Here is a 27689-nt window from a genome sequence, read left to right as displayed (position 1 = left end):
TGGTTTGGTTTGGTTCTTAACTATCAGGAGAACCACTAGTTTTTTAAGTGTGCTTCAGACCTGTTGTTTGTTGCAAAAAAATCAGGAGGCTATATTTCATAGGTAAAGAACTTAACCGCTAGCTTCAGCAATTACTAATTTCTTACTCTCTTCCATCTTCTAAGAGAGAGCTTTCTACAGTGCGTATCTTCTAGTCAGCGTGGCATCCTGCCTCAGAGCAGGCTTTCCTGTCTTGCCCTTCTGTGTAAAATTGGTCTTTCTGAACTCTGGAGTTGGTGCTTAAGAAAATTCTTAGGAGACCATGGCTTCAGGAAACCCCTGTGTACTTGTTGTTAAATGGGGGACTTTCAGAGAAGGAATTGAGCAAGGTCTCCTTGCCTTCAAAACTTGCACTTCACCATGCACTGCTCTTGCAGGGCGTTAAGCACTTCAAGACTTATGAATGCTATCTTTGCAGTCAGACAACCACTGAGAAAGAAACCCATGCAGTGTGTTGCAGAGCTGAACTCCAGGTTGTACCTTCTAAGGATGCAATAGATCAGATGGCCAAGTGGAAGCCAATGCACTGCTAGACAATGCACCTTCTTTTCCTGTGGTGTCAGTTTGGCAAGCAGAGTGGATGGCTTTGGATTTTAATAATTGTAGAGAACAAGCAACTAGTTTTTGGCCTTCAAATTTAGAATTGGAGAGAAGGTCAGTGTTTCCTGTTTGATTTGTTTGGTTTGTTCATTAGTGAGGGTTGTTTTCTTTGTTGTATTTGTTTTGGTTTTTTTTTTAAAGGCTGACATTTATGAACAACTGACTTGCATACTGGTAAAGATCCATATGACTTAGATAACAGCACCCTTGCTCTGTATACTTTACATGAACTGCTTTGGTTTCTTAAATTGTGCTAAAGTTTTGCATCCCTTTCCTTTAGAAATGCTTTTGGCTGTTTCCTGCAATGTCTAACAGTTGCATATTCTCAGGGATTTTACTTATCCGTGGTGAAATAAGAGTAATCACAGCCTTACCATAGGGGGAGTAAGGCTGCTTTTTGTGAAGTTAGTGTAGCCGAGTGTAGAACTCTGATACAGCATATGACATGGGCAGTGTCTGTCCAGTGCACATCCTTGCTGAGACATGGTAAATCCCAAAGCAATCTGATAAAAGTGCTATCTAGTACTGAATAATGACAGCATATTTGAATAGAGGTTATGAACCCATCTTTGTTACATAGCATCATTGGCATTAGAGCAGAGCTCTCAAGTAGTTCCAAGTTCTGTTAGCAATGGGATGCTTTTATTTATTTTATTTATTTTATTGTTAATTTTTTAAAACAAACTGTGTTTTGGAGCCCCCTCTGCTATTTTAAGACACCATACTCAGTTCCATACTGAAGTTCTGTGATGTTATAATTCTAGAATATGAACTGCGTACTCAAGTGCTTTGGTGTAAACTTAAGCACATCTTGACACTGTTATACCGTGGGTCTCCCTTTAACAGATGCACTGAAAGTTAAGGGCCATATACCTTCACTTACAAGCTTTTTGTAAAGCATCATCAGGATATAGGCTGCAGCTGTTTGCTTTTAAAATGTCTCATGGTTTGAAAAGTGTCACTTGGTTGACTGGATGTATAAAAAGTATGCCCAAAATATGCTCCAGTTGTTTGCAGCGTGCTTTGGCAAAGGGGTGTGAACCATTATAGAAAACAGTGTTGCATATGTCTCTATGCTCTATTTCTTTTCGTTATCACTTCAGCTTTTGTGAAAAGCTTTAAAGAACCTTAAACTGCCTTTCAGACACCTGGAAAGATCATTAGCATGTTCCTACCCAGCTGTCTTTCCCTCTTCCTCAGCCTAGTATTTTCTTTCCATGCACTGTCCTCTGCCTTACTATCAGAGCTGTTGCTGTGGAAGCATCTCTCTATAAGAATGCAAAGCAGGAAGTTTTGTAAGGGATACAAATATAAACTTGGAAACTCAGAGCTGAATTCTTTGGCAGGCAATGAGACATACAGATGGAGAATGTGCTACTTTTCTCTGAAGTTTCACCCTGAGTTGACATTTTTTACCGGGAAAACCACACTACTTTAAATTTGATTTCATTAATGAAATTTAAATTGGGGCACTTCAGATTTGGAAGTTCTGCCTCATAGAAGTGAAAGCACAGGGGTTTTGGTTTTGCTGTTTTATTTTTTTTATTATTTAATTAATTTCTTTTTCTCTGGCCTGCATAGTGCAGATAACATAACAAAAAATAAACAGGGTGGGGGTGGGGATAACAGAATTCAAGCCTTGCTTGCACCTTCTGTAGCCTCTTGGTGAATGAAACCTGCAAACTACTGAATGCTCTAGGCAATATAAAATCACCCTTGTGCATAAGAGGTATCATAGCATATTTTGGCTCTGAGTAAACCCAGGCTGTAGCTGATACTGCTCACAGCTTATCAAAGCTGCTCAAAGCACTTGCTTTGAAGTTACAACATGTCCATAGTATGCTTCACTTAAACACACGTTCACTTAAACACACGTGCACCATCCCACTGGCATGCAGTTTTTCAAAATGTAGTCTTTGATTGTCATTGTTAATATCCCTTCCTTGGTATAGGATTTCTCCCCCCACACACTCCAGATGTGTTAAAGGTTTCATACTTTTGCATATGAAACATCCTTGTTTTCGTTTCCTGATTTCTGTTTAACACTAAGTGTGTTAACTTTCTTTTGCTTTGCAGCATTCGAGGGGTCCAAAATTTGATTCCTTTATTTAAAGCAATTTTGAAAGTTTGAGATTTACATCTACTTGAAACTAAACAAGTAAATTGCATTCCAGAATACAGGAATCAAACTGAAAACCGAGGCGGCTTGCTTTTATGGTTTCCTGTTTTCTTTTTTCAAGCTAATTTTGGGCATACGTTTTATCAATGTCAAGCTGAGCTTACTGCAAGTCTTACTTTACTTACTAAAATGCATTATATACATACTGAAATACATAGAAAGATGAAGAGAAGGTATATTGCCTCACACTTTAAATTTACTGAATTCTAAGGGCTTGTTTATGCCCCCAAAATCACCTCTCTGTATAAGCATGACACAAACTGTGCTGTCATAAGCAGTTCAGTCTGAAATACTCTGAAGTTTCCAGTCTACATCATCTCTCAAATCATACAGCATCTGTCTCTTCTTTTGGAGCATTGTTAAGACTTTTGTCAGACTTTTATATTATTTCATTATAATAAACTTATTTTAAATAAGCATGTTTTAAAATCTTGTTTTCTCCTTGCATGGATTTTGTTTCTTTTATTACAATATAGGGCCTATGGTGCTCTTAAAGAGGACTGCATCTGTTCTGGTTACTGTGTGGACAGTCAAAAACAGTATGTTTCTGGTTCACAGAAACTACCTATAGGTATCTTTGTATGAAGAATGTTGACACACATGGAGGCTGTTCAGATTACGAGAATAAAAGCTGTGTCTGGCATATGATTGTGGGTCCCTGGCCAGTGTAAATATGTGAAGATTGTAGTTACAAAACCTAGCCTGGCAGTGTGACAGGAACTTCTGTTTTCATGTATTATTCGTCTTTCTTTTGCATGGTCTTGAATCTCTTCCATAGAGATTTCAAAGACTTCAGAAACTCCTGCGTGGTTGTCTTTAGATGCAGATGAAGACTAGTGTTCTTTAATGTGGGTGTAACATCTCCCTTTCTTCCCTTTTCTTTCTTTCTCTCCGTATAACCAAGCGTGGACCTTACAGCAGATCTGTGATACCCAATCATGTCTCTCTAGCAAGAGCAAGTACCTCTTTTAAATGGCAACAACGAGTTGGAGGTCTGGGACCCAGCAGAGGCATTTTCTCAGCTGCAGAAGAGCAGATGAGACTAAGTCCCTGCCTGTGTCTGACCAGCCATGTGGCAGGGGAAGGATGCATGTATCCTGTTGCAGCAGCACTGCTCAGCTACAGGTGGCTGTCTCCCATGGGATACAAGAAACTTATCCCTTCTAATTGCAGTAGGCCCCAGAGCATCGTCCTGCAAAGGCCGAGAGTTGCTCAGCAAGGACTGAGCTCTGGCAGGAGCCTCAAACGCATCATCACTGTATCTCAACTGCTGGGGCTGAGCTGGCGGGTAGCTGGGCACCTCAGCGAGGAACTAATAGTTCAGGAAACCTTCCAGGGCAGAGGTCACATTCCTCTTTTACCACTGCAGGGTTTCATTCATCTTCTCCTTCCTAAGGAAATGAGCAGGTTATCAGTCATGAGACCCTGTCAGTTCCAGCTAAATAACAACAGTTGTGTTACTGATGCATTTAGAGGTTTCTCTGAGACCTGTCTTGGCCCTGTTCCATGGGCATGTGGAAATTACTTGTCATGTTCATTGCAGCTATGGCACAGATTGCTTTGGTGGCTCTCCTGAAGCATCAGCTGTGCCACAATCAGAGTCCATTTCACTTTCTGACCTGGCAGCTCCTCTGAAGCCACGCTTTTACATGTCACAGTTAGATGGTAGAGCTCTGTCCTACACAAAGTCAGCACTTCTGGTGTTGGTATCCACGCTGTCTTACACTGCAGTAGACAACTGTAGCTTTTCACACCAAAACAAAGAGGGTGTACATAGAGCCACTGAAAGAGGTAGAGTCCATCAAAACTTCCCTCACATGCAGTGTTAAAATGAACTGTTTCTTTTTCTCACTAGAGATCACAGGATGATGTTCTAGCAGAAAGACGAGGTTTTAGCTTTCCATACAGACATGCAAGAGACAAATTGAACAAATGTCTCTTTTCACCAGAAAAGCAGTGATTTGCAACTTGCTGCAGCCATGCAGACAACTTCTTTCCATTGACATTTCTGGACTGGAAGAGGAGGAGGGATATGTTTGGGTGCCATCATGTATCACAGTATCCAGAGACCTGCCCCTTGGCTGTCAGTACTTTGAGAAAAACCACAAGCTAATGCCTCAAAGCCCAGCTTCTCCCTGTGAGCTGCAATACTGATTTGCCAACCAGCACTGTAGTGCTCTATTTTACAGCTGAAATGTGTCCATGAGCAGAGGGAGCAGGATATGTTGGCTGTGGCAAGGAGGTCTGCAGCTGTGCGGAGGGACTGTGAGCACAGTTGTTGGTCTCCTCTGCAAAATACCTGTTCTAAACAGCCTAACACAGACCAGCAGCACTTCACAGACGTGTTCTAATAGAAATCCCATACACAAAAAGATACCTCCCAGGGAAGTGTCACCTCACTACAACTTCCACTGATTAAGAAAAGCAAATCTGTTGCCATTACAGGATCCCAAATGAATATCTTCCCAGGGAAAAACCCCAGCTTTGACAGTTTGCCATGTTAGTTAGTAAAGGTCAGGAACTGTGAGAGTAGCTGCTAAATTCCCGTCCCTCCAGAAATCTAGATCCATGGTTCAAAATTAAAAATGCCGTGCTGAGTGTGTAGGGTTCATAGGAACATATAGGTGCTGCTGTTAAAATAGAAAGGTCAAAGAGGATACATTAGATTCAATAATGATCAAAATATTCATTAATATTGGTTTCTTAGGGTTCTCCTGTATGGATAAAACCTATGTTTTCTAAATTTAAGAGGAAAAGGTAATGCAAGCTCACAGCACTAAAGCTATGATCAATGCAATGAGGCAGAGTGAAACCATTACTGGGTTGGTTTCTCTTTAGCCCATCTGAAAACCCTGCTATGCTGGGGGCAGTGTGGGGCTGGCGTGCAGTTTTGCTGCCCTATGGGAAATACAGTGCTATTGAAATGCAGAATATGGGCCCATAGTTCAGTGCTACAGCAAAACATGGAGTATAGGTTTTAAACTCCAGTTTTATGTGTTTGTACAAAGTTGTTCCCTGAATTGTAGCCATGACGAGAAAAGTTTTCTTTATCATTTGAGGACTGGTGGAATATGTGTCAAGCACAAGTACGAGGACTAAGAAAAGGAGTTGCAGGAGATACTGCAGTATGTCAGACACTTCTAGACATTGGTGCAGCCAAACTAGGTGTCTGTCCATCTGGAATATTTCTTCCAAAATATTACCATGTGTTTTTCAATATATTGACCCAAATATTTGTGTTAATTAACAGATATTTATTCTTCTCCTTTTGTGTCTAACACAGGTTTTAGATTTGTTTCTTGTGTGTTACCCTTAAAAAAAAAATAAATCAGTCTTAGAAAGCTTCCCTGCCCTACCAGAAGCTGCACTGATGGTAGTGCAGGCTCAACCCCCAGTTTTGGGGATTAGGATAATAGGCTTTTCCAAGTTTTGTTGTGTTCTTGCATTCCCCTAACCTTCACCTTATACCAGCCTATATTACTTTGCTGGTGTTCTGATAAAATCTCTCCAGGGTCTTCCATTGTTTATCCACTGCTTTAGCAAGATGTCACCATTAGTGCAGGAGTTCTGCAGGCAGCAGGAGAAGCTGAAATTGGTGATACTCGTTTCCTTCCAGAGCTGTCAGCCAAGGAGTCACTAAGATGCTGCTTCCCTGAATGGGTCCTGGTGCCAACCAGCAGCATTTGGCCACTTTCCAAGCGTGTATCTAACTGCTTTCAGCAAGATACACTGGTGTGTGGCCTGTGCAAAGTCCTGCAGTGATGCCAAAGAGAAAACAGCTCACTATTTTCTCAAAATCAAACAGATCTGAGACTTCAGAATGCATTTTGCATCAATTTGTTTTTACCAGGGCTCCTGCTCCGGCTATGGCATTCTGCCAAAATAATTTCCAATCAGTTTAGCATCTGTTTCCAGTGTTGGTATCACCAGCTCATCTGTAGTCTTCAGAGACCAGACGTGCCTCACATAGTTTCCTTTCCTATAGGTCATAGTTTTCCACTTGCTTTCTTGCTTAGCAGCTGGTACCCAACCTCCTTCCTGCAGGCAGGAGGAAGCTGGTACCGTTCAGCCTGCGCAGCCTCTGCTGTGCTGCCTCCCCTCGCCCACCCTGCTTGCTCCCCAACATGACATTTGAGCCGTGGTCTCAGGTATTCGACACTCACTGAGCCCGACACTCCATGTCCCACACACTGAGCAACAACCAGCTTTCAATAGGCAGCTTTTTGGGGTGTTTGCAGTGGGGTGCTATGGGTGTCTCTGTGAAACCTGTGCCCCTCTGAGTGCTAGTGTGACTGGGAGAGCTTTCTTGCCAAAAACACGGTGGGAGACCCTTGTCAAGAGAAAGAGGCCCACTCTCCTGCACAGAGCTTCATTCTGTCCCCCTGGCCGTGGTATGAGGCACTGACAGCCCTGCCTCAGCAGATGTGCCAGCCAGGCACAGGAACCTTCTTGTACATGCTTTTCCCCTTGTCAGGAACACACTGAATGTTCCAGTCACTCATTGGATCCTGCCAGGACATTTATTTTTTTCAATCCAGCTTACTGAATTCCTTTTCCCCACTAGTCTGTTAAGGATCTATATTCTCTCACCTTTAAATTACAGTGCACTCTCAGTATATAAATAGTCGTTACTTATACTGCCTCACGCTTCATCAGTCACCTTGAGCAGGCTTCTCTCCCGTGGGGCTCAAACCAGCCCCTGGACAGAATCCGGGGAAAACCCCAGACTATTTCAAAGCATTTGCTTCTTATCAACCAGCCCAAAAGTTTCTTCATATAGCACTTTGTTTTCTTATATCAGTCTTTTACTTGTGTGGAGAGTTCATACATCCAGGCTATGCTTCTTCTGAAATAGAACTCTCTCTTGTCCAAGCTCTTCCGCTTTGGATAAAGTAATTAAATATTAATTTACATTTTCTTAACCCTATATTAGGCAATGTTCACAGCCTGTATGTACCTGTTATCCATACAAGGAATGGATTTATCTGTCCACATTTGTATTTTTTTTCGTCCACTGACCATCTCAAATGGAGCTCTGCTTTCTGCTCTATTGATAGAGATGCCTAAAAACACATAAAAGCAGGATATTCCTGCACAAATAGAACTTTTAAAACCAGCTATTTGTTATCACCCTTTTTATTAAAACAGAAAGAAACAACAAAATAATCTGCTGAGAGAGTCCTGCCTTAAAGAACTTTTCTTACAGGCTTCAAAGTTTGGAGAAACCAAGGGAGGGTCTGGAAAGTTGCCTTGCTTTATATCCCTAAATAAATAGACATGTACGGCCATCTTGGTAAATCACAGCTGTCAAGCATGTGTCTCTCAGCCTCAGTGACAACCTTCAGTTGAGCCACAAACGGTGAGGGTGTGGAGGAGAACTGCTTCCACTCCCAAATCCCGGTGCAATGCATCTGCCATGGATACAGCAGTGAAACTTGGACATGAATGTTGCAAGGAAGGAGAGAAACCTGAGCCACCTGGCATCACCCTGCAGTGCTGCAGATGCCCCATTGCTGAGACATCGCTCAGGGCCTTTTGGGGGGTTTTGCATGTCAAGGGAAGCTTTATCTCTCTTTACCCTGCAGCTAGAGTCTCACCATCCTCAGGGCTGCAAAATACAGGGGCAGTACTGGTAAAGAGAGGATGGGTTTCCTCTTCCAAATGGCCTAAGAGACTGCTGAGTGCAGAAGGAATAATCCCATTATTTGCATGTCCTTAGGGCTTGGTTCTTCCTTGCCTGTACCCAGTACAAACTCCATAATGTCAAGCTATTTGCCCCATGGGCCAGTCACAGCAATTCAGTCCTCCCTGCCATGTGGTTACTCCCTGACAAACCTACAGGACATTATTGCTTATCAGATAATGTGGTAGTGTGGAGAGAACAAATATTTGACATGTTTAAATTAGCATGACAGCTTGGTCTCAGCTTAACACAGAGCTTGCTTACTCAAGGCAGCAACAGGTACAACTCTCCAGGCTTTATTTAGAAGCTGTAATCCTGCAGCATTTCACACTAGATAATGTCTTGCTAAAAAAGTCCTGGCACAGAGCAAGCCTCTTTGCCCCTCACTGCACCCACCAAGACCAGTGAGATGGCCAGCATTACCCCACTGGTCCCACGCCTCTGCTTTGGGGTTGCTGCTGGGTTTGACAACTAATCTCTGGTCAAATGACGGCGAAACAGTGATGTGTCCCTACGGTCACCAGATGGTTTATGATGGTTTATCTGAATGTAGTGGAGCATGAAAGCTTAAATCCATCTTTTTATTGTACTTTACAACCAGCCTCCCTGTGGGTCTTGACCCATAATATACACATTTCAACAGACCACTTCTGGACAATTCAGTTGCCTGAACTATTCCTTGTTTCTTGCCTCTAATCAGTCATTCTCCCCTTTAAATCTGCTAACAACTCAAAACCTAAGCAATCCTCAATATTCTCTTTCTTTGCACACCCTGTCTTCAGAGCAGTAGTGCCAGGTAGGTAAGATGTCAAACCCATCAGAAACTTATAGAAGAAATTATATTGCTATAAACTGTCAGCTTGCCAGTTTCCTCTGCATTCCATTTGCCAATCAAATAACCTTCAAGGGGAAGGCATCGGAAAGACCAAACATAACGTGCCCCAAATGTCTGGCTGGCTCAGGGCAGCCTCTCCCAGCTTATACATGGTAAGTTTCATTGGGGAACACGGCTAATTGAAATGAGAAGAGCAGCAAACAACGGGAGCTCTTTTCTTCCAAACAAAATAAATCACTAAAAAGTTTCTGGACCCCCATGATGGGATTGGGGAACACCTGGGGTCCCCAGGGTATTCTCCGCTTGTTCCACCAACTTGGAGATGCTCTGCTTAAGAGAGCAAAGGAAAATAAATGTTACATGCCTGCATTTCCAAGTCTTAAACCAGCATTCAGTAGTGGTTCGGTGGAAAATACCATTGGGTGCCGCTTCCTCCTGGAAGGGTGACAGTGAATAACTGTCAACCCCTCCTTCTCCAGCCCCTCACCTTTACCCTACACAGAGGATGCTGCAGACCCTGACAGGACTCTGACTACTCTCCAAGATGGATCTTGAAAGCTTCCTCCATACCTGGCACAAAGGTCAAAGACATCTTGCTATGGGCTTGAATTTAATGCTGATGTCAGTTTGTTCGCTTATTAAATGGTGACACTTTAGACTGGCTAAGAGAGGATCATCAGTTGCTGAGTTTCTAAATATACTAAACATGCTGCTGTGTGTGTAGGTTAATGTTACCTTCTCTTCCTCCTGGCTGATTTATTGTACCATTAGCTCAGATTCCTGCTCTGTCAAGCCTCTGTGTTTGTGTTGTTGCACACCAGCCAGGCAGGCTCTCAGCTGCACCTGCAAAACAGCTCAGGGAGTGCTTTGTCCTTTCCTGTCCTTTGTCCTGCAGGATATACCACCAGTACTATTAGCCCTTGGAACTGCCCAGCAGACAGCTTTTCCTGAAGAAGATGAGATGCTCTGATGCACATGTGGCGGCATGAGGCCCCTTCCCACTCTGACCACAATGGCCAGAGTGGCTCCTGCTCCGTGCAGTGCCCTGCTGCACCTCTTGGCTTTGCTATCAGAGGCTTTAATGGTTTCAGCTCCTTTTCCCTCCTTTCCAAAGAAAATCCTGAGCAGTAGTCCATGCAGAGAGGGCTGCTTGTTCAGCAGTGCATGGAAAGACAGTAGCAAAATACAGCTGTTTAAACCCTATTCTCTCTCAAGAAGATTATGCATCCAAACTGGACCCTCCATCAGATGCTCAGGAAACTGTCAGAGTGAATTAAGAGCCCTAAAAGGCCAGGGCTGTAACTCAGTGCCTTTTAAGTGCCAAGATTTTGTTGGGAGTGGAGGGAGGGAAGTAGTCACTAATGTAATTTCCAGCAAGAATACACTCCTCTAATATAATTTGGCCTGGCCACCCTTTCAAATACAGCCTTTCCTCAGCTGGCCTGGTTCAGGGCCATCCTCTTAAATGCCCCAGTAATTACTGATGCAATGAAAACATGTGCCCAGGCTTTGCTCTGGCCTTTTCAGCCCTGGAGTGACACCAGCTTTCAGCATAGAGCACATTGCTGGGTGTGTAACTGGACACATAAATACTGGGAGGGGGTTTGGGGGGTGTTCGCTGACTATGTTCAATAAAGACACAAACGGTCCTTTGCTCAGGCTTTGTTCCTTTTTAGTCTTTTGTTAAGGTTTGGCCGTGCTCTGATGGTCTGCAAGTTGCATGGTCCCTTACCAGATTAATAAGCATCAGTTACTCTGATCCAAATTCCTGATCCAAATTTTAATTTCACCAGTTGCCTGCTTTAGTTGTCTTTTTGCCAGCACCTTATGCTGCTGGTAGCAGAGTTTGTTAGCCCATTACTCTATGCTTTCCTTGAAAGGGAATGGTTTCCAGGGAAGAGACACTTGCCCTGCCATATCCACCTCCTTAGGCAAAAACTATCAGAGGAAGAAATTGAAAGTATGTCAGAAAGTGGTCTCTGTTGCCTCACCCTTTGTGAATTAAAACATGATTTTTTCAACAGCTCTTCAAAGATCTCCTTGCAGCATTGTGCATGATACACTCGAATATCACCAAAGAATCACAGAACAGCACTGGTTTACTTCTCTTGGGTTAATTTTGGTCATCTTTATTTAATACATCTCCTGATTGTATGTGGCAGCCAAGTGTCAAAGCTGTTGAACTGTCCCCAAAAGCAGTTAGCTGGGGACTTATTACTATTATTCCTCATAAACAGCTGGTGCTCAAGGACAGTGACTATTCTGGGGGACTCCCACTTTAAAAGGATAACCACCAATTCCCTCTCCCTTTGTCCAAATCAGTGGGACTGAAGTATTTGCACCATGCAATTTTTAGAAGGTAAGAACTGTGAACAAGGGGCTTTGCTGCGACATTTACAGGGCTGTAACAAGCAGAAGATGTTAGAAAAGGGATGAAGTGAGAGACTGAAAGAGAAGGTGACGAAACCCAGAGCCTGTAGAGCAGCAAGGGCATTGCAGAGTTTTGGAGAAGCTACAAAGGATATGAACTTTGGTGCCATTAAAGGAAACCATAAGAAGAAAGAAAGGAGGAGATGAGGTGCATGGTCAGATTTAAGGGCAAGGATAGCATTGACAGTTACAATTTTGAATTATTTGAAGTGAAGAAAGAAATGACATGGGCATTTGGGAAGCCAGAGAGGTGAGTGTCATGGAAGCCAAGCTTTTAGAAAGGACAGGCAGAAAATATACCACTCCAAAGGCTCATTCATTCTCTGTCTGTCAATACACTTCCATTTCCCCTGGGGAAAGGCAGCACTGCCCTTTTCTAGGATGCCCTGTTATACAAAAAAGCCTTGGTCCAACAGATTTGCAAGCTGCTACAGCAAGGCAGTACCCTCTTCCCGAAGCCTGGGTGCCAGCTGCTGCAAGTGTCTGAACCCTAAGTGCCAACATCAGCATTCCCATTGTCCATCAGCATACTGTGCTGTTGCTTTCTGATTTGCAACTATCAACTCAGCCTCTGGTAGGAGTTACAAAGCAGCCAGTACATTATCGGGTAGCAGGAGGAGATAATCCCCCAAACTACAGCCCAAAGCCTTATTAAAAACCAGTACATTACGGATTCCAATCAGAAATCAGTGAAAGGGGAGCTGTTCTGCTCATGGCGTGTTGCATGGGTCAGTTTGGGGCTGAGGCAGCAGCAAGCCCAGGAGCAGGAATGCACACGCTCCCAGACTGTGATGCACATCAGTGTGCCTGCACAGAGCTGGATCCAACAGCAGGCAGGGAGAGGCAGCTGGCATGGAAAAGGAGTATTGGGTTTTTTCCCTCCCCAGCATCTTAAACTAGATAATTATATTTAAAACCTGTGGTTTTAAACCCAAAATTAAATAAGTGAAAGTAAGGAGATAGGGGAACTAAGGTAGCATGATTTATTGACATGAGCTGCTAGTATACACAGTAGGTAATTACATATGTTTAATTAAATATTAAGTGCAAGCTGGATTTTTGGTATACATTAATACAGTGCATGACATAAGATCCTAATGGTTTTGTACTTGCTTAGAGTTGCATACTAATCATTAGAAAACTCTCCCACAAGCAATTTGCTGCTACACAAGGCCTTGGAACTGAAATATCCCAATTAACTTTTGAACCTGTCTTGGCACAATGTGTAAAGAAACTCAGAGAAGGAGGGAAGACAACTCACAGCAGATCAGGGCACCACCCAGCTGAAGAATCCCAATTAATGATAAATCAGGTATGTCAGAAATAAGGATGAAGGATTTCTTTTGCAGCCTTTTAAATCATATATACTTAACACCATCCCAGGTGTCTTTTTCGTGCTTTATCATCTGAGGGGAATAAGGCAGTAACATAGTATGAAGCGGGTTTTTTTGTTTCCTTACATTTTACATTGCTTTCTTTCTGTTAAGATACCAAATTGTTTGTGTTGTATTAATAAAGTCCATTTAAAATCCATACCTTACAAATGTTCTCAGACTGACCAGACTAATAGGCCCTTTCCTGAGCATGTGCATCACAGTACAGTTTTACCTAGGCAATCACATCTCCTGTTTACATATTCTACAATCTTAACTCTGTTACTTTAATGCCCTTTGGAGGTAGGGAGCTTTTAATTAAAAATGATTGAACTTGAAACTGAAAGGCCAGTGGGATTACCAAATTTCTCAGAGACTCCAGCCTTCTGGGGAGTAGAGATGAACTCCTTGGAGAAGGTGAGGAGTTCAGATGAAGTGTCTCCAAGCCCAGGATGGTAACACCTAGCAGATCCCTGGGGGCTGGCCAGCAATCAAGGGAACCTCTCAGCGTATGCTCGAGTGTGGCAGGATGTTGCTGGAACCCGCTGCTTCCACAAGCACAAGAAATTAAAAGGCAGCTGTGCTAGTGCCCAGATTTTCAGAGTTTGTGGCAAGTTTCTTGCCCCAGTGGTTCCTTGACCTTTTATTAAGACCTCAGTTAAAAAAAAAAAAAAATTTGAGCTATTGAACTGGGCTACAAATGCTGGTGGCTTGGCTTCATAGTGACACAAATAGCCCAGGTAAGTGATAGTTATGAAGAGTATACTAATTTTCTTTCTTTTTTTTACCAATGATTGGTGGTTTTCAGTATAATTTTGGAAATCCGTAGCTAAAGTCCTTAAGGTAGGTGGTAGAAGTTGCATGCATTTCCTGATTACATTAATGCATTATTATTATAAAGCAACATCCACATTTACTTAACCTTTATGGAAGTGCCAGTGTAAGTGCAGCTGTTGCAGTGCTTTCACTAGTACAGATAAGTCACACATTTCACAGAGTCCTGAGCAAGATTTACCACAAAGCAGAAAAGGGTGGCTTGTATGAAAATAATGCCTAGATTTAAGGCTTTTAGTCCTGAATTCTGCACATCCTTTGTTTCATTTGCTGTTATAGACACTTTTTCACGTAACATTTAATAGGCTTCCCCATGTGAAATATGCTCTTTAATACTTGCTAGTAAATAAGTATCTAATTACCCTGATTTCTATCAGAGCTAATATAATTGAGTGAACTTTCTGGAAAAAAACAAAAAACAAAAAACAAAAAACATGTACATTGCACAACATGAATGAGCATCCATAAACACGCTACTCCAAGATTTGATTTACGGCAATACAAAAGTGAGCACGTACACTGGGAGTATCCCAGACACAATAGTGAAAACAGCGAGTGGAGAAGGGAGAGGACAGTGTATAACTGGTAGTTGAATGATGATGGTCAGGTGGACAAGGGGATAAAAATGAAGAGACCCTCCAGTGTAGACACCAGAGTGAAAGTAATGTGCATATGGTCATGCTGTGATTTCAGGCAGGTCACCAATGCTGTCGCAGCCCCTTGGGGTCAGGCAGTGCCCAGCCAGCTCCGCACAGAGGTAAAACATACGGAAATAGGTTCCTTCTTTATCTTCCCTCCTTGTCTGATTTTATCCTGGGAGAGAACTTCTTGGCTATTTCACAGTTTATTTGTGCAGTTTGTCCTTTGTTGTGGTCTGCAGGCCTCCATGCATGCACACGAGACACATACCGACAAATGTCTTCGCCTGAAGGTGAAGTTAACCAGCTTTTTTGGCTGATTTGTTGATTCTGAAATCACTTACTGAAGGGCCTCTACTCCCTTCACCCTTGAAAGGAGTATTGTTAAGCTGCTAAAGTCATTGGTGATACAACATTTGCAAAGTTCACATTGTAATAAAAGAGAAAGTCCCTATAAACACCACATTCAAGATATGCTTCGTGTTTATGCTGGGAAGGGTTAAAGACAAAACCTCTGAAGAGCCTATATCTGGGTTTAACAGTGCTGACTAGAGGTAATTGTTACACAATATTCCTGGTTGATGAAACTCAGTTTCCAGTAGCTAAATGTTGCTTTGTGATGGAGAGCAAGTTACCATCCACAGCTGCATAAAAGTCTTACTGGCACACACTGTTTGACATTTTTCTATTAAGACAGGATGCAGTGGTCCTATTTTTTCCCAATCTGAAGATTTTTAAAAAAGAAGAATATCTCCAAATGGCCATCAGCAGCATGACGTCTATTTGTTTTCACACAGAGGTGGGTGGGGTGTTTTTTAGTCCCAGTCCTTCTCGGTTAGATGATAGTGTAGCACCTACCACCCTGCTACAAGTGGGATGCTACCCACCTCCGCTCCTTCATGTGAAGTATCGACACTGTGTGGAGTCAATGTAGCAATAAGAAGTGCATCGCAATTTTCCATAAGACCTAAAATAAAAGAGAATATCTCAGTTTCAAAATATGCTACAGTTCACATTATATGGCTTCTGGATGTAACTATCTGTAGGAGTGAAGAATATCAGAACATGTCATATGCAGCAACATATGGGAATCAAAAAAGGAGGGTAATTTCTATCATGCTCCACTGTGTTCTCCTTTGTCAGCAAAATAAGAGTCCAGGAGAAACTGTGAGTGAAGGCTTAACTTCCAGTAATGTCAATTAAAAAAATAAAATCCCCATTGACAGCAGGACTTGAACATTACGTGGGAGTGGATGCAGAAGGCCTTGGTGCCCACGGGAACTATGTAATGAAATATCCGAGGCTCTGAGATAAGTGTTTTTCCAGTTACTACCAATAGCTTCAGCAGGTGTTACTGTGCCTGTCCTTTCACTTATTTTTCATGTGCTTGAGATAATAAGAGTGACACATTCCCACCTTTGAAATAAAATAAAATAAAAAAGTAAATGGAGGGGTCCTTGCAAAATAAGGAAAACCAGAGATTTTTGTTTCTGTACTGACTTAAATTGAACTGCAGTTCAGACTACCCACTGAAGACCTGACCAGAGACGTTAATAAACATTTTAATGAGTTTTTATTGCTGACATATGTCTAAGTGAATAACCCATCCACGGCACCAAGACGTGGACTAAGCAGCCTTAAAACTATGTCCTTGGATAACCCATATTCTCAGACCAACGTAAAATATAAAGTGAAGATGTGTGAAAGAGGAGGAGGAGTTTGTGGGCTGGAAAGAGTAGAAAATGGAAAAATCTGTTGCGGCAGAGTTCTTGGAGGAAAGGTTGCTTTGGGATGAAACTCCCATGTGAGTGCCATGCTCATATACTCAGCCCACTTTACTCATGATTCACAGCTTTTTCTTTAGTTTGGCAGATAATTTTCAGACTACACACACAAAAAATAAAGAACCTCAGTTGCTCTTCACAAGTTGGATATATGCAAAGTGAAATTTATAAAATTTTCTCAAGCTTTTGTGGTGCTATCTTTTCCACCAAACTTCAGACTTTTAGAAGGGAAGGTTTTTGCAGTAGAAAACAGCTCCACACCGTCTGAAGATGATATCTCTGTAAAATGTTTCAGGTCTGTAGGTCTATTCGTCTGGATTTTAGTAATCTTTTACGCCCGGGAGTGCTCCAACAATTACAATGGAAGGATTAGCACAGCACTTGATTTACAAAGACATCCTGTGGTTTCTTATTCCTGTCAATTAGCACATCATTGTTCCCTGAGTGATGAGGGCTCTGTTCATAATTTAATTTGCAAATGAATTGTTTCCTGTTAGCCAGTAACAATACCTGACAGTTAAATAGAGGTGCTGCTGTTGGAGGAAAAAACCTGACCAGAGGAAGCTGCTTAAACAAAGGCAGAGAAGGCAAGTCAACAATAAGCAGATGTTTTAAATGAAGGACTTTGCTAAGCAGATGCACGGCTTTGCATCTGTCGGCAGTGAATTTCCTGCTCTTTGGAAAAGCTGACAGATGCCCAGTGGATTCAGAAGCAAAGATACCCCTAGAGCACTAATTAACGAAAAAGGCAGCGGGAGGTCCGTTGGAGCAGGTGGGTTTGGGTCTTTTTTTTCTTTCACTGTGATTATCTCCTCCTCATGGTTTTTCCTATTCTTGCTATGTCATCGGTGGTCGTTAATGCAATGATGATGTGACCAAATCAGGAAATCTTGGCAAGAAATGGGCATATATATGTCTATGTGATCTTCATTCATTTTGTACAGTAAGAAGCATATGCTTATTACTGAGAAATGAGATTTAGCCCTCAAAGTCAATGATATGCAGAAATAATTTGATAGACTCTTTCTTCTCCCCCTGCCTGTAGTGGTCCCAGTAGAACAAGGTTTAAGTGGATGATACTACTCTGTTTTAAAGCTAGCAAAGAGAAAAAAGAAAGAAAACACACACACGCAAAAAACAAACCAAAAACCAAACACAAAAAAACCCCAACTAACCAACCAACTAACCAAGAAAAACCCCAAATCAAAGCTAAGACCCTCTCATACATACCCAGGGAGATATGTTCTACATGTCAAATATCCAAAATCCTTCCCATCACAGTCTTCAACCCCCTCATGCCTGTAGCCATCTCCACAGTAAGCACGGCGGCATCCTAGTGAAAAACAAAGAAAGAAACACCTTCAAGGCTCTTCATATGTAAAAGGAACAGATAAAGTAAGTGGAACTAGATTTTTAAGAGTTAAGTATTAAACAAGTCCTGTAAGGACTGTCTTAGGAGAAGCAATATTCTTCACTACAAAGAATGAGCTTTTTTTAGCCTAGTTTCAATGACCAAGAGAAAGAATGAATAAATACTAAAAATAATTACTACAGAATCACCAATTACAACAGCTTTTTTTAAAAAACTTATTATTGCCTTAGATAATTACTATCAAAACAAGTTAAGGGAAACATCAAATACAGTTAACATAAATGACCTGGAGGGGGTCCCAATCTCAAAAAAAAAAATACTCTGAGGTCATTAAGTGGTTTGAAAATCCCATCCCAGACCTTTCCCCAATATTGCACAATATCTATATATGTCTACTGTGAGTTCCCACTGTGAACAGAATTATGCAGACCTATTGCCTGTCTCTATATAAAAAAAAAAAAGTATGTAATGATCAGTAAAAATGTGGTTTTCCCTCTGTTGACTCCTACTGAACATGAGTCAGACTTGTGACATTTTTTCATGGTGACTGACATGTAGGCTGAACTAATTTTTGGGAATTTTTGCCATTTTAGCAATAGGGCTTTGCTTTTGATGTCTTTGGCATATTGAGAATGACTTTATAACTTGAACAAACTCATTTAGTTAAAATGCCTTTGGCATCTTCTGGGAAAATCCATCGCTATTAAGCAAAGGATTGAAAGGACACTCAGGAATAGGGAATTTATGAGAGTTAAAGTGGGTTATTTACAAATAGAAATGATTAATTATTTGCACCAAGGATGTGTTTGTTAGAAATTAATGCTTCTAAGACCGATGAGCCTATTTTACAATTAAATGCCCTTAACATTTGGTTAGCCTTTGTCTTTTGGTTTAGTCCCAAGAGAAGAATGATGACAATGTGCTCATTTCCAAGTGACTTAATGATTACTCTTTGGGTCACATCAGTGTCAGAAACCTATGTATTGCAAGGCCTCAATTGCCCAGCACGTAGCACAGAGAACACGATGTGCTCTCAGACACACAATATGCAATTTTGCAGGCACTAGAACTAATGAGCACCATTTTCCCACATGGTTGTTCCCCACAGTTGACTGCAAATTCTAATTGAATCATTTTCTCATATCTGGAGACTGGACAGATCCTGCTCTCCCTCTCTCTGTATTACTCTGCAGTCAGGCAAACTTAGAGGAGCTTTTATTTATATGTCTCCCTATGCCTGTTGTGACTGAACTGCATTTGAAATCTCACTCCTGTTGTCACTGAGAAGTTGGCTGGGATTCTTGAGTTATAAGGGGGAGGGTGGTGATGGACAGGTGGATGGAGAAACTCACACAGAGCATGGCTGCATACACTCCGTTTTCAAAGTCAGGCTAAAAAATGGAGGGATATATAAATAAAAAATAGCGTCTTTCAATGTTGGCTGATACTGTTCTGACATGTGAAGAAGCACCCCTTTGCTAGAATCAGAAGAGTACCAAACCTGCTATGTGGGGAAGGTGTAGTGCTGAGCTCTGGGGAAGGATTCAAGCCATAAAAGTAACTGAGGGGGAGAAGGTTACCACAGCTGCTTGAATGCTTATATGCTCTTTGCTATCCAAAACCAGCAAAATAGAAGGAAGACTGAGTAGACAAGAATTAAATGTTGTATAAACCTAATGGTGAAGATAGCGGGCTAACATGTTCCCCATGCAAGTGAAAAACAAAATCCAAAGCAGTGTTTCCAGACCCAGGATCTAGTTTACTATAAGACACAGCCAGCTTCAGTGTCTATCCCAAGGGTTGTGGTGCACTGCAAAGGTATGCTGCATCTTTTAGACAGAGAGCTGGCAGTCCCTGGGGAAAGTGTGTATGTAAACCAGCTGCTGAATTCGGCCCCTGAAATGCAGTGGTTTCGCTCTGACTGCAGATACCTCTGCTCAGTAAGGTACACAGTCCTCTGTGAGGATGTGTGAGAAGTACCTGTTGCCATCTCTGTCTTGTGCTGGTGTGTCCCATCCACACACATGAAAGACCTCAGTTTTCACACTGTGGCCATTGTGCCCCCCTTTCCCTGTGCCAGTGCTTGATTCACAAACCACACAAGCTCTCCTGAGTGAAATGCTTGTGTAATTTACACAGAACCCTGTAAGAACAACTAATGCACCTTCCCTGGTAGAAAGAACTACCAGGGAAGAACTACCTCTTGACGCACTATAACTTACTTATACAGTCATCGGTCACAACTGCATTGCCGTCGTCACACTCTTCCCCGTCCTGCACGATCCCGTCTCCACAGGTACCACTCTCTTCAAAGCGGTAATCCACAGGATAGAAAGGGGTGAGCTGACCAAACAAACACACAGTGGTTACTGAATCAGACCAGGAGCAGCCTGGCTAGCAAGCAGAGTTGAAGGGCTATGGGAGGCAGATCCCACAACTGGGTTTTCATATCCTGCTAGTTGGTGGTTCACAGAGTTTATACAGAATCTGATTCAAAGTCCAGTGGATACAGGAAGGATCCTGCTGCTGATTTCAGTGGGACTTAGCTTAGCTCCTTGAAGCAATAAGGAAATATGTGGGTTTGGTTTGCAGGGTTTATGTTCTTTGTACCCTAGTGAATTTTGCCTTATTTTGGTCTTTACTACCTTAATTCCCCAAACTCTGCCCCAGTTTGTTCACCAGTGGAACCTGGTTCAAAGAGAGGTCAGCAAAACTTGCAAGAGTGCTGAGTTAATGCCTCAGTATTTAAGACTCCTGTGAACAAAATTCACAGAATTATGTACATTTGTGGCACTGCTGAAAAATGAGCTTTCTCTCAATTTCTTTAATTGATTTTGTATGACACCTTAAGTACAGAAGTATGTTCTGTTTTTCAAAATGAAATATACACTCACGAGTTTTCTGAGACCATATTTTCACCTGGACTGGGAGCCATCCAAAGGTATCCTTGAAATACAAAGATCTCTGATCTCTTCTAAAAGCTAAGGCATTTTCAGTGTTTAACCGGTCCAATTCTTCTTGATTATTCACCACAAAAATCTGGGGCACAGAAAAAGAGGTGATTGGTAACCCTCTCAAGAAGTTTTTTTGATTGTCACAGAACTGAGTTTTGTCAACTGGCATATGAATCTGCAAATAGGTAAATAATTACACAGAAAAATGGTTTGATTGTCTTCTGAAACAGGATGATGTGAGAACTTACACCCATGGACTGCCAGACCACAACAGGCTCCTGGTAAGAAGAGATCCAAGTTTCCAAAGGAGAATGGTCTTCTCTGAGCACCCAGCTATGACTCCGATGGCCCCAATTTCATAATGAATATCCACAGATAAGGATCATTCAAATACCTGTGCACAGTCATTGCTGAGAAGAACTGTCAGGTGCTCAAATGGTTTGATGCTGGAACAGTTGCAAAATCCATATGGGCACAAGTGCTTTTTGTGGGTTTATCTACAACTATTTAAGACATGCTCACTACAAATTAAATGATACATGGCTCAAGACAACCTTCACTTATATTTTGCTACTTTGTTTAGATTTAATTTGCATTAAAATGCATGTTTCTTTATAGCATATATTTTTTCTAGAGTGAAGTCTTCAATTAAACCAAAAAAATCAGTTCAAAATGGAAAAATCAGGACAAGCTGCTCTCTACCCATTTTTTAATGTCTCATGTGAAATTGGATGTAAGAGGCATTAGAACACAGTCTCTTCCTTAGAGAAGGAAGCTGCTTCTCTTCCAAAGCAGCTTAATCAATTTAATTTTTGCAAGATTCAAACCATTTTTAAATTAAGAAAAAGCAAGAATGCTTCTGAGCAAAATGGATTTAGGGTTGAGTCTGACTCCCACCAGCATAAACAGAACTGACTCTTTTAAAAACAAATTACTCTGAAATTTTTACATAACAGAATAATTCCATAGCTCTGGACAAAGGCCAATTTCATTAAATAAGCATTGAATAAAAATGCCTTCAGCTTGAATGAAAGAAAGCAAAGAAATAGGAAGTCAGCAAAGAAATGATTCTGTAATTGCATTCAGGGGCTCACGGCCCAGCCCCAGAGCTTCCATTTCTCTTGAAATCAATAGCAGATCTGTGCTCTCTGAAACTCTCTATTACAGTTACTGGCCTTTGAAATTGCAAAAGATTTAAAAAACAGAATGAACCTTAGCCAGTGACGGAAAAACAGCACTGTGTTTCTCAGTCTCTGTGCTCCTCTGGCAGTGCTGGCATTGGAGGAGCTGGCGGGTGCGTGGGTGATGGCACCGAGGATGTGCTGCAGCTGGATGCTGCTTTGGCAAACTCTGGGACACAGGGATTGGGGCACAGAGCACCATCTCTGTGTCTTTTTCATGTTCAGCTATGGAAATCCTGACAATACCACTTGACAATAGTTTTCAAGTGGTACAAGACAGGCTTCAAAGCTGCTACGTGGGGATCTGAACAGAATAAACAATAGTGATGTTTAAGTTCCTACTCTTTACACTCGAGGAAGTAAAACAAATAGGGTGGGCAGGAGAAGAGGGAACACTGCTCTGCAAGTGCTCCACTTCCAGAGCTAGGCCTTGCTTCTTTGCCATCCCACATTCCTGAGAACAAAATGGCATTCAATCATCATCATATGAGGGCTCATAGCAGTAGCTTATGGTACTTTTATTTTAGGTAGTTACACTCTCTTTACTATCTTTTAAGATCTAGTATGAAACCGTGCCTGAAGGAGAAGGAGGGTAGTAAGACCTACAAATAATATTGTGAGCCTTATACCTTTTCCTATGAGTTCTACAGGCTGCGAAGTACAACAGTTTTTCTGCAAGAGCATGCAGTGTGATGTCATATGCACCTTTATTTCAGCACTTTCCTCACAGTTTTGTAATGCAACACTGCCAAGGGTGGGAGCAGCTTGCAAGACTTGCAATGCAGTCATGCAAAGGCTGACTTCAATGACCCAGTTTAATGGACAGTGTTGTTAGTATGTCCCTTTCACACACTGCAACAGCTTTCTGATAACGTGAATGGAGATGTTAACTAAGCTAACTGCTGCTTATTGACATTCATAGACAACCAGACACTGCACAATTTCCACTTGCATGAGTGGAGTGGCTGGGCTATGCTGATACACAGCAGCAAGGTAACATCTTCGTTGCTGTCTAAGTGCTACAATGCACAGAATAATAAGGCAGGGCCTAGATGAAGGAAAAATACGTAAATAGTATATACAAAGCCCAGAAAAATCAGAGATTTCACTTTTCACCAATGCCTTGTTCTTTAAAGTATTTTGTCCAACTTGCTCATAAAAGTGTTTTCATGGCTAGAGATGGAAATTAGCTACATAAAGTGTATGTCTACAGACAGGAGTTCAGAAATCTGATTCCCATGGTTTGTGGAAATTCCTTTTGTTTCAAGGTAGACGGTCTATACTTTGGTAGAAAGTTCTATTGTATATGCTCACTACTTGACCCCAATATTCAATTCTGAAATCACCTTCTTTGTAGAAGAAGATATTAAAACAAACAAACTAATAAACAAGAAACTGATCAATCTTGAATTTTCGATTTAATGAAATAAAAATAAAATTAAAAAATTAATGAAGTAAAAATAGCAGATTATATATGTACAGTACTAGATGAAAGAGAGAATCCTCAGGCTTGAAAGGGATTTCTAAACATGTGCTACCTTACTGATGGTTTGAAACAGCTGCATTTCAGCACATGAATCATACAACCCTCAGACCAGTTATGAGACCAAAGTCTTTTGCACCAGCTGGATCTCAGAGCTTTTGTATACCAGAAATCACACATTTCCCACATACAGACATCTTCCATGTTAAACCAAAGATGTTAGTGAGTACATGACCTCTTACAATAAAAGCACTTAAGGACCACTCACATCCCCTCCCAGAAAATCTGCTTACCGCAGGAACTTTTGGATAGCTGTATCCAAACACAGATTCCTCATATGACGGGTTACTCATATGTTGTGGGTTTCTGCAGAGGCATCTCCCTGGGGGCCCTGGAAGTCCTCTTTCCCCCTTTGGTCCTATTGCGAATTGCCCTAGGAAGCAAAGTACCAGGTTGTCTTGTTATGAAGTTAATACACAAAACACAAACACAGCCTTAATGGGAAAAGTACAGGTCAGGTGGATTTATAAAATTACCAGGTTTTCATATATGCACATGCCCCACCAAATCCAGTGGGAACTGAGGGGAGGGATTACCAGAACCACTAATTCCAGTACTTCAGGAAAAAGATCCCAGTTTGTACCACAGTCATTTTATTTCAGATTATCTCAGCCTTTTAAATTTTTCTACCAGTTTTAGAGAAGAAGAGAGAGAACATTTGTCAAGAATAAATGTCAACCTGTTTGAAACTACAGAAATTCGGGACCGGATGAAGACACAGATTACAGTGTCTGTGCACCAGGTTTTGTAGAGTCAGTCTCTGTATACATCTACAACCCTTTGGACTTGTGTATTTGTACAACCACTTAAGCAATGCTGTTACAGAGGTTTCTGTACAGGAAAAACCATCTAGAAATACAGAAGTTCTACAATTAAACATTAAAAATTGTTTTTTGACTTTCAAACTTTGGCAAGGATGCACTGTTCTGCAAAATTAGACTAAGAGCCAATATATTCATACTGCAGACAGTGACATCATTACAGAAATGTCTTTTAGTATCAGAATTTATATTCTAGAGGAAAAAGATTAACAAGCCTGACACATAAACTTTCTGTAGATTGAATAAAGTCTTTAAAAGTAATCTCAAGGTCCTGGCTGCCTTCCCATCAACATGGTGAAAACTCCCAGCTAATTTACTCAAGCAAAGATGTTTCATAGTGGGAGACACGAGATATGAAGACTCTGAAGCTGCTCCCAGCTTTGTGGAATTACCATTTCCACACCACCACAAGAAACATCCTGTCCACTGATGAAAGCAAGGGAATGAAAAGGGAAAAAAGCAAAATGGAAGGGAACATTGAACAGATCAGCTGCACTACAAACAGCTGTTGTACATTTGAAGCAACAGTAGTTTCCAACTGGGTTTGCTTTTCTTTTCAGATATTTTAGTGTATATCTGGGGTGAAAATATACCTGAGGGGTCACTGTCACTATACACTGTGGGTCATGGATTGTCCTTCATGCCTGCGCGTGGTCTCACAACATGCCCAGAGTTCATGTGCATGCACAGCTTTAGTCTGTGCTATTATCAGTTACACAGTTTTTCTCATGATTTCTACAACATGCACAATTGCAGTGAACATAGACCTCCAGCATTTAATTAAAGACAGAGTTTTTTCCCATTGTCCTTTTTTCCTCTTTGACTCCTATCCCTTTCTCTTCTCTTTTCTTCTTTCCTTAATGCCACTGTGACTTGGGTCTTATCTGTTTTCCTTTTACAGAGCTGCACAGGGTGAGTATATCCTGGCTCATCAGAAGTCACGACCTTTCACTGTAAGCTAGGATATCTGGAGAAGGAGCAGACCTTTTATGATGGAGATTACCTAGTCTCTCCAAGGCTGCCTCCTCATCTACCAAAGTCCCACAAGAGCCACATAGTCTTTAATTTTTGTTTTATTTGAAACATCAGAAGCCATAAAGTAAGCTTTAAAATAAGGTATAGACTCATTATAATGGACAAGACCTTCAGGAGAAATCCTCTCCTTGCCATTGATGGAGAAGCCAGTCAAGCCCTGCAGCACTTTTTGCAGAGGGGCCTATGTGTATGTGATGTGTCAGGAGGGGCTGATGTGCCAGGGACACCCTTTAGGAGATCACCTCATCTTCTGCTTACCTAATCCTGAAGGTCCAGGAGGGCCTGGCTGGCCAATAGGACCCGGCCTTCCAGGTGGACCCATGACACCTGCAGGTCCAATGTCTCCCTTTAATCCCTAGAAGAGAGGAGACATCCATTTATTTGCTAAAGTATTAGTAACACACAACCTCTTCCAGCATTGTCTTCCCTTTCAAGAAAGCCAAGACATTTGCCAACAGAAGCATGCAGCATGAGCGTCTGGGAAGATGTGCTCTACCCTCCTACATGGAGGCAGAAAGGCACACCCAGGCAGGATTCCTGCTCCTAAATATGAATGGTCACAGGGATCCATTCTGTGACGAGTCAGGAATCTCCCTGATCTGAATTCAACCCTTTGATAGCACTTCTTTAAGGATGTCTTTTTACCCCTGGTAGCTCTCTAGGAATCAGTGCAGCTGAGAAAGAAAGAGGAAAATCGCTAAGGAGTTGTCAGGTTGCCACAGTGACATTTCCCAGTCTCAGGATGCAGTCTTTCAGAAGCACAGTAATGACTTTGAAGCCCACACTATTTTCAGAAGTACTTTAGACGCCTGGATTCCTATATTTCCTTGACTTTCACTATGGGTATAGCTGTGTTAAGGAATCATCAGAAGGCAAGCAAGGGATTGACTTTATAATGTGCAAGATAGAGTGTAGCAACACCATACTGACAAATGGTGTCCCCCTGGTACCCTTTCAAGCAGTCAAAATACTGTAAAATTACCTATGGTAGAAGTGTTTATACACAGTTACCATGCAATAGTTAATATTCTGTGAAATCAGCCCTGATCTGCCTCATGGGAGTTTATTTGTGCAATCATACCCTTAGGCATTTGGAAGTTTCACCATAGAACTGTTCAGCACCTTCCTATTTTTTGCTCCTGAATTTAATACGGTGACATTTATTAAAAATAACTACATTTATCTTCCTGCTATATACTCCCAAAGGCTTGGATTTCTCATTCCAGAAATGTATTACATTGTTTGAAGTTAAAATATCTGAGTTGATTTTTATGTAACAGCATACATTATTTAGCATAATAAAATAATGTGTAATGTGTAATCTTTCTTTTAGTGACAAAGGATATTATTTCCTTGAAGATGGTGCCATTCCAGGTTAATGTGCATTCAGAGGCAGAGCAGTTGTATGTTTAATTTAAGAGTAACAAAGCATATATGGTAATATATAATATGTATATATATATCCCATGTATACGTTTGAATGTCACTTGCACCATTTCAGCAGGGGAAGGCTAATTTTGCCATGGCCCATAAAGAACTAATTGAATATTTGCTTTGTTTAATCCTATTAGGTAAGCTCTGTGCCATCAAAATATTCCAGGATTTATGCGAATGTCAGCGATGCTGATCTCTAATTACTTCTTACATTACACAACACAGAACTAGCAGACCAGGGTTTTGTAGCCCCAAAGAAGACTGTGGGAAATCTCTTTCCCCCACACAACAGCAATTTGGCAGAGGCCAGCCAGCGCCAGTCGGATGTGTGCTGCCTGAAAATGAGCTGTTTTCTAGGTCTCCAGCTTTGGAGGAATGATTGCTTAATGCTTTCCTGCTTAGCACAGACAGATTAAATAATAATGGCAGAGGTTCATATTAAATGCTTTTGCCTTGGTTTTTTTTTTTCAAATGTGCCCATGGCTTTCAGACAAGCTTTTCCCATTGACAATATTTATATTCCTCTCTTTTCTTTCAAAGTAACATTATCTAAAGCCCTAAGTCATTCCTCCTTATCAAGACTGAAACCCTAAACTTGGTCCTTAGGGTGAATTCCCAAGCTACAAAGCTTTGGGTGTTATGTCTCAGTTAGCAGCAGTGAGGCTGTGACTTATGACTCCCACTTCCTGGACACGTTTTAGGAAGAGCCTGGCCCACAGGCAGGGAGGAGTTGAAGAAGTCAGTGAGCTAATCAAGAAGTATCTCAAAATGGAAGTGGAAGTGACACCTTCCTAATTTAGCTGCTTTCATCTAGCCATGTTAGCGGGATCAAGAGACAGGAAATGATCCCATGTTGATGGAAACTCTCCTCTCAGCTGTACAAACAACTACAGCACTTAAACGTGGCAGCCAGACTCATAGAGCCTTAAAGTACCACTCTCTATTTTTTTTCAA

General features: G+C 41.5%; 1 protein-coding gene across 2 annotated transcripts in view; it reads right to left on the bottom strand.

The window, feature by feature from the left end:
- Positions 1-12726: 12726 nt before the first annotated feature.
- COLQ (collagen like tail subunit of asymmetric acetylcholinesterase) overlaps positions 12727-27689 on the bottom strand; it is a 43462-nt gene continuing 28499 nt past the window's right edge. For both annotated transcript variants that reach the window (XM_027723834.2, XM_027723833.2), the window contains exons 12-17: positions 25560-25656; positions 23679-23818; positions 20687-20806; positions 19990-20110; positions 17626-17728; positions 12727-15578 (exon numbers count right to left, since the gene is read on the bottom strand). In XM_027723834.2, coding sequence (XP_027579635.1) covers positions 15509-15578; positions 17626-17728; positions 19990-20110; positions 20687-20806; positions 23679-23818; positions 25560-25656 — 651 coding nt within the window. In that variant the 3' untranslated portion in view covers positions 12727-15508. The remainder of the gene's footprint in view (positions 15579-17625; positions 17729-19989; positions 20111-20686; positions 20807-23678; positions 23819-25559; positions 25657-27689) is intronic.

The sequence above is a fragment of the Pipra filicauda genome, unplaced genomic scaffold, assembly GCF_003945595.2.
Source record: "Pipra filicauda isolate LSUMZ 115617 unplaced genomic scaffold, ASM394559v2 scaffold84_size4826128_pilon, whole genome shotgun sequence".
Classification (NCBI taxonomy): Eukaryota; Metazoa; Chordata; class Aves; order Passeriformes; family Pipridae; genus Pipra; species Pipra filicauda.
This window is presented reverse-complemented; position numbering and strand designations above follow the sequence as displayed.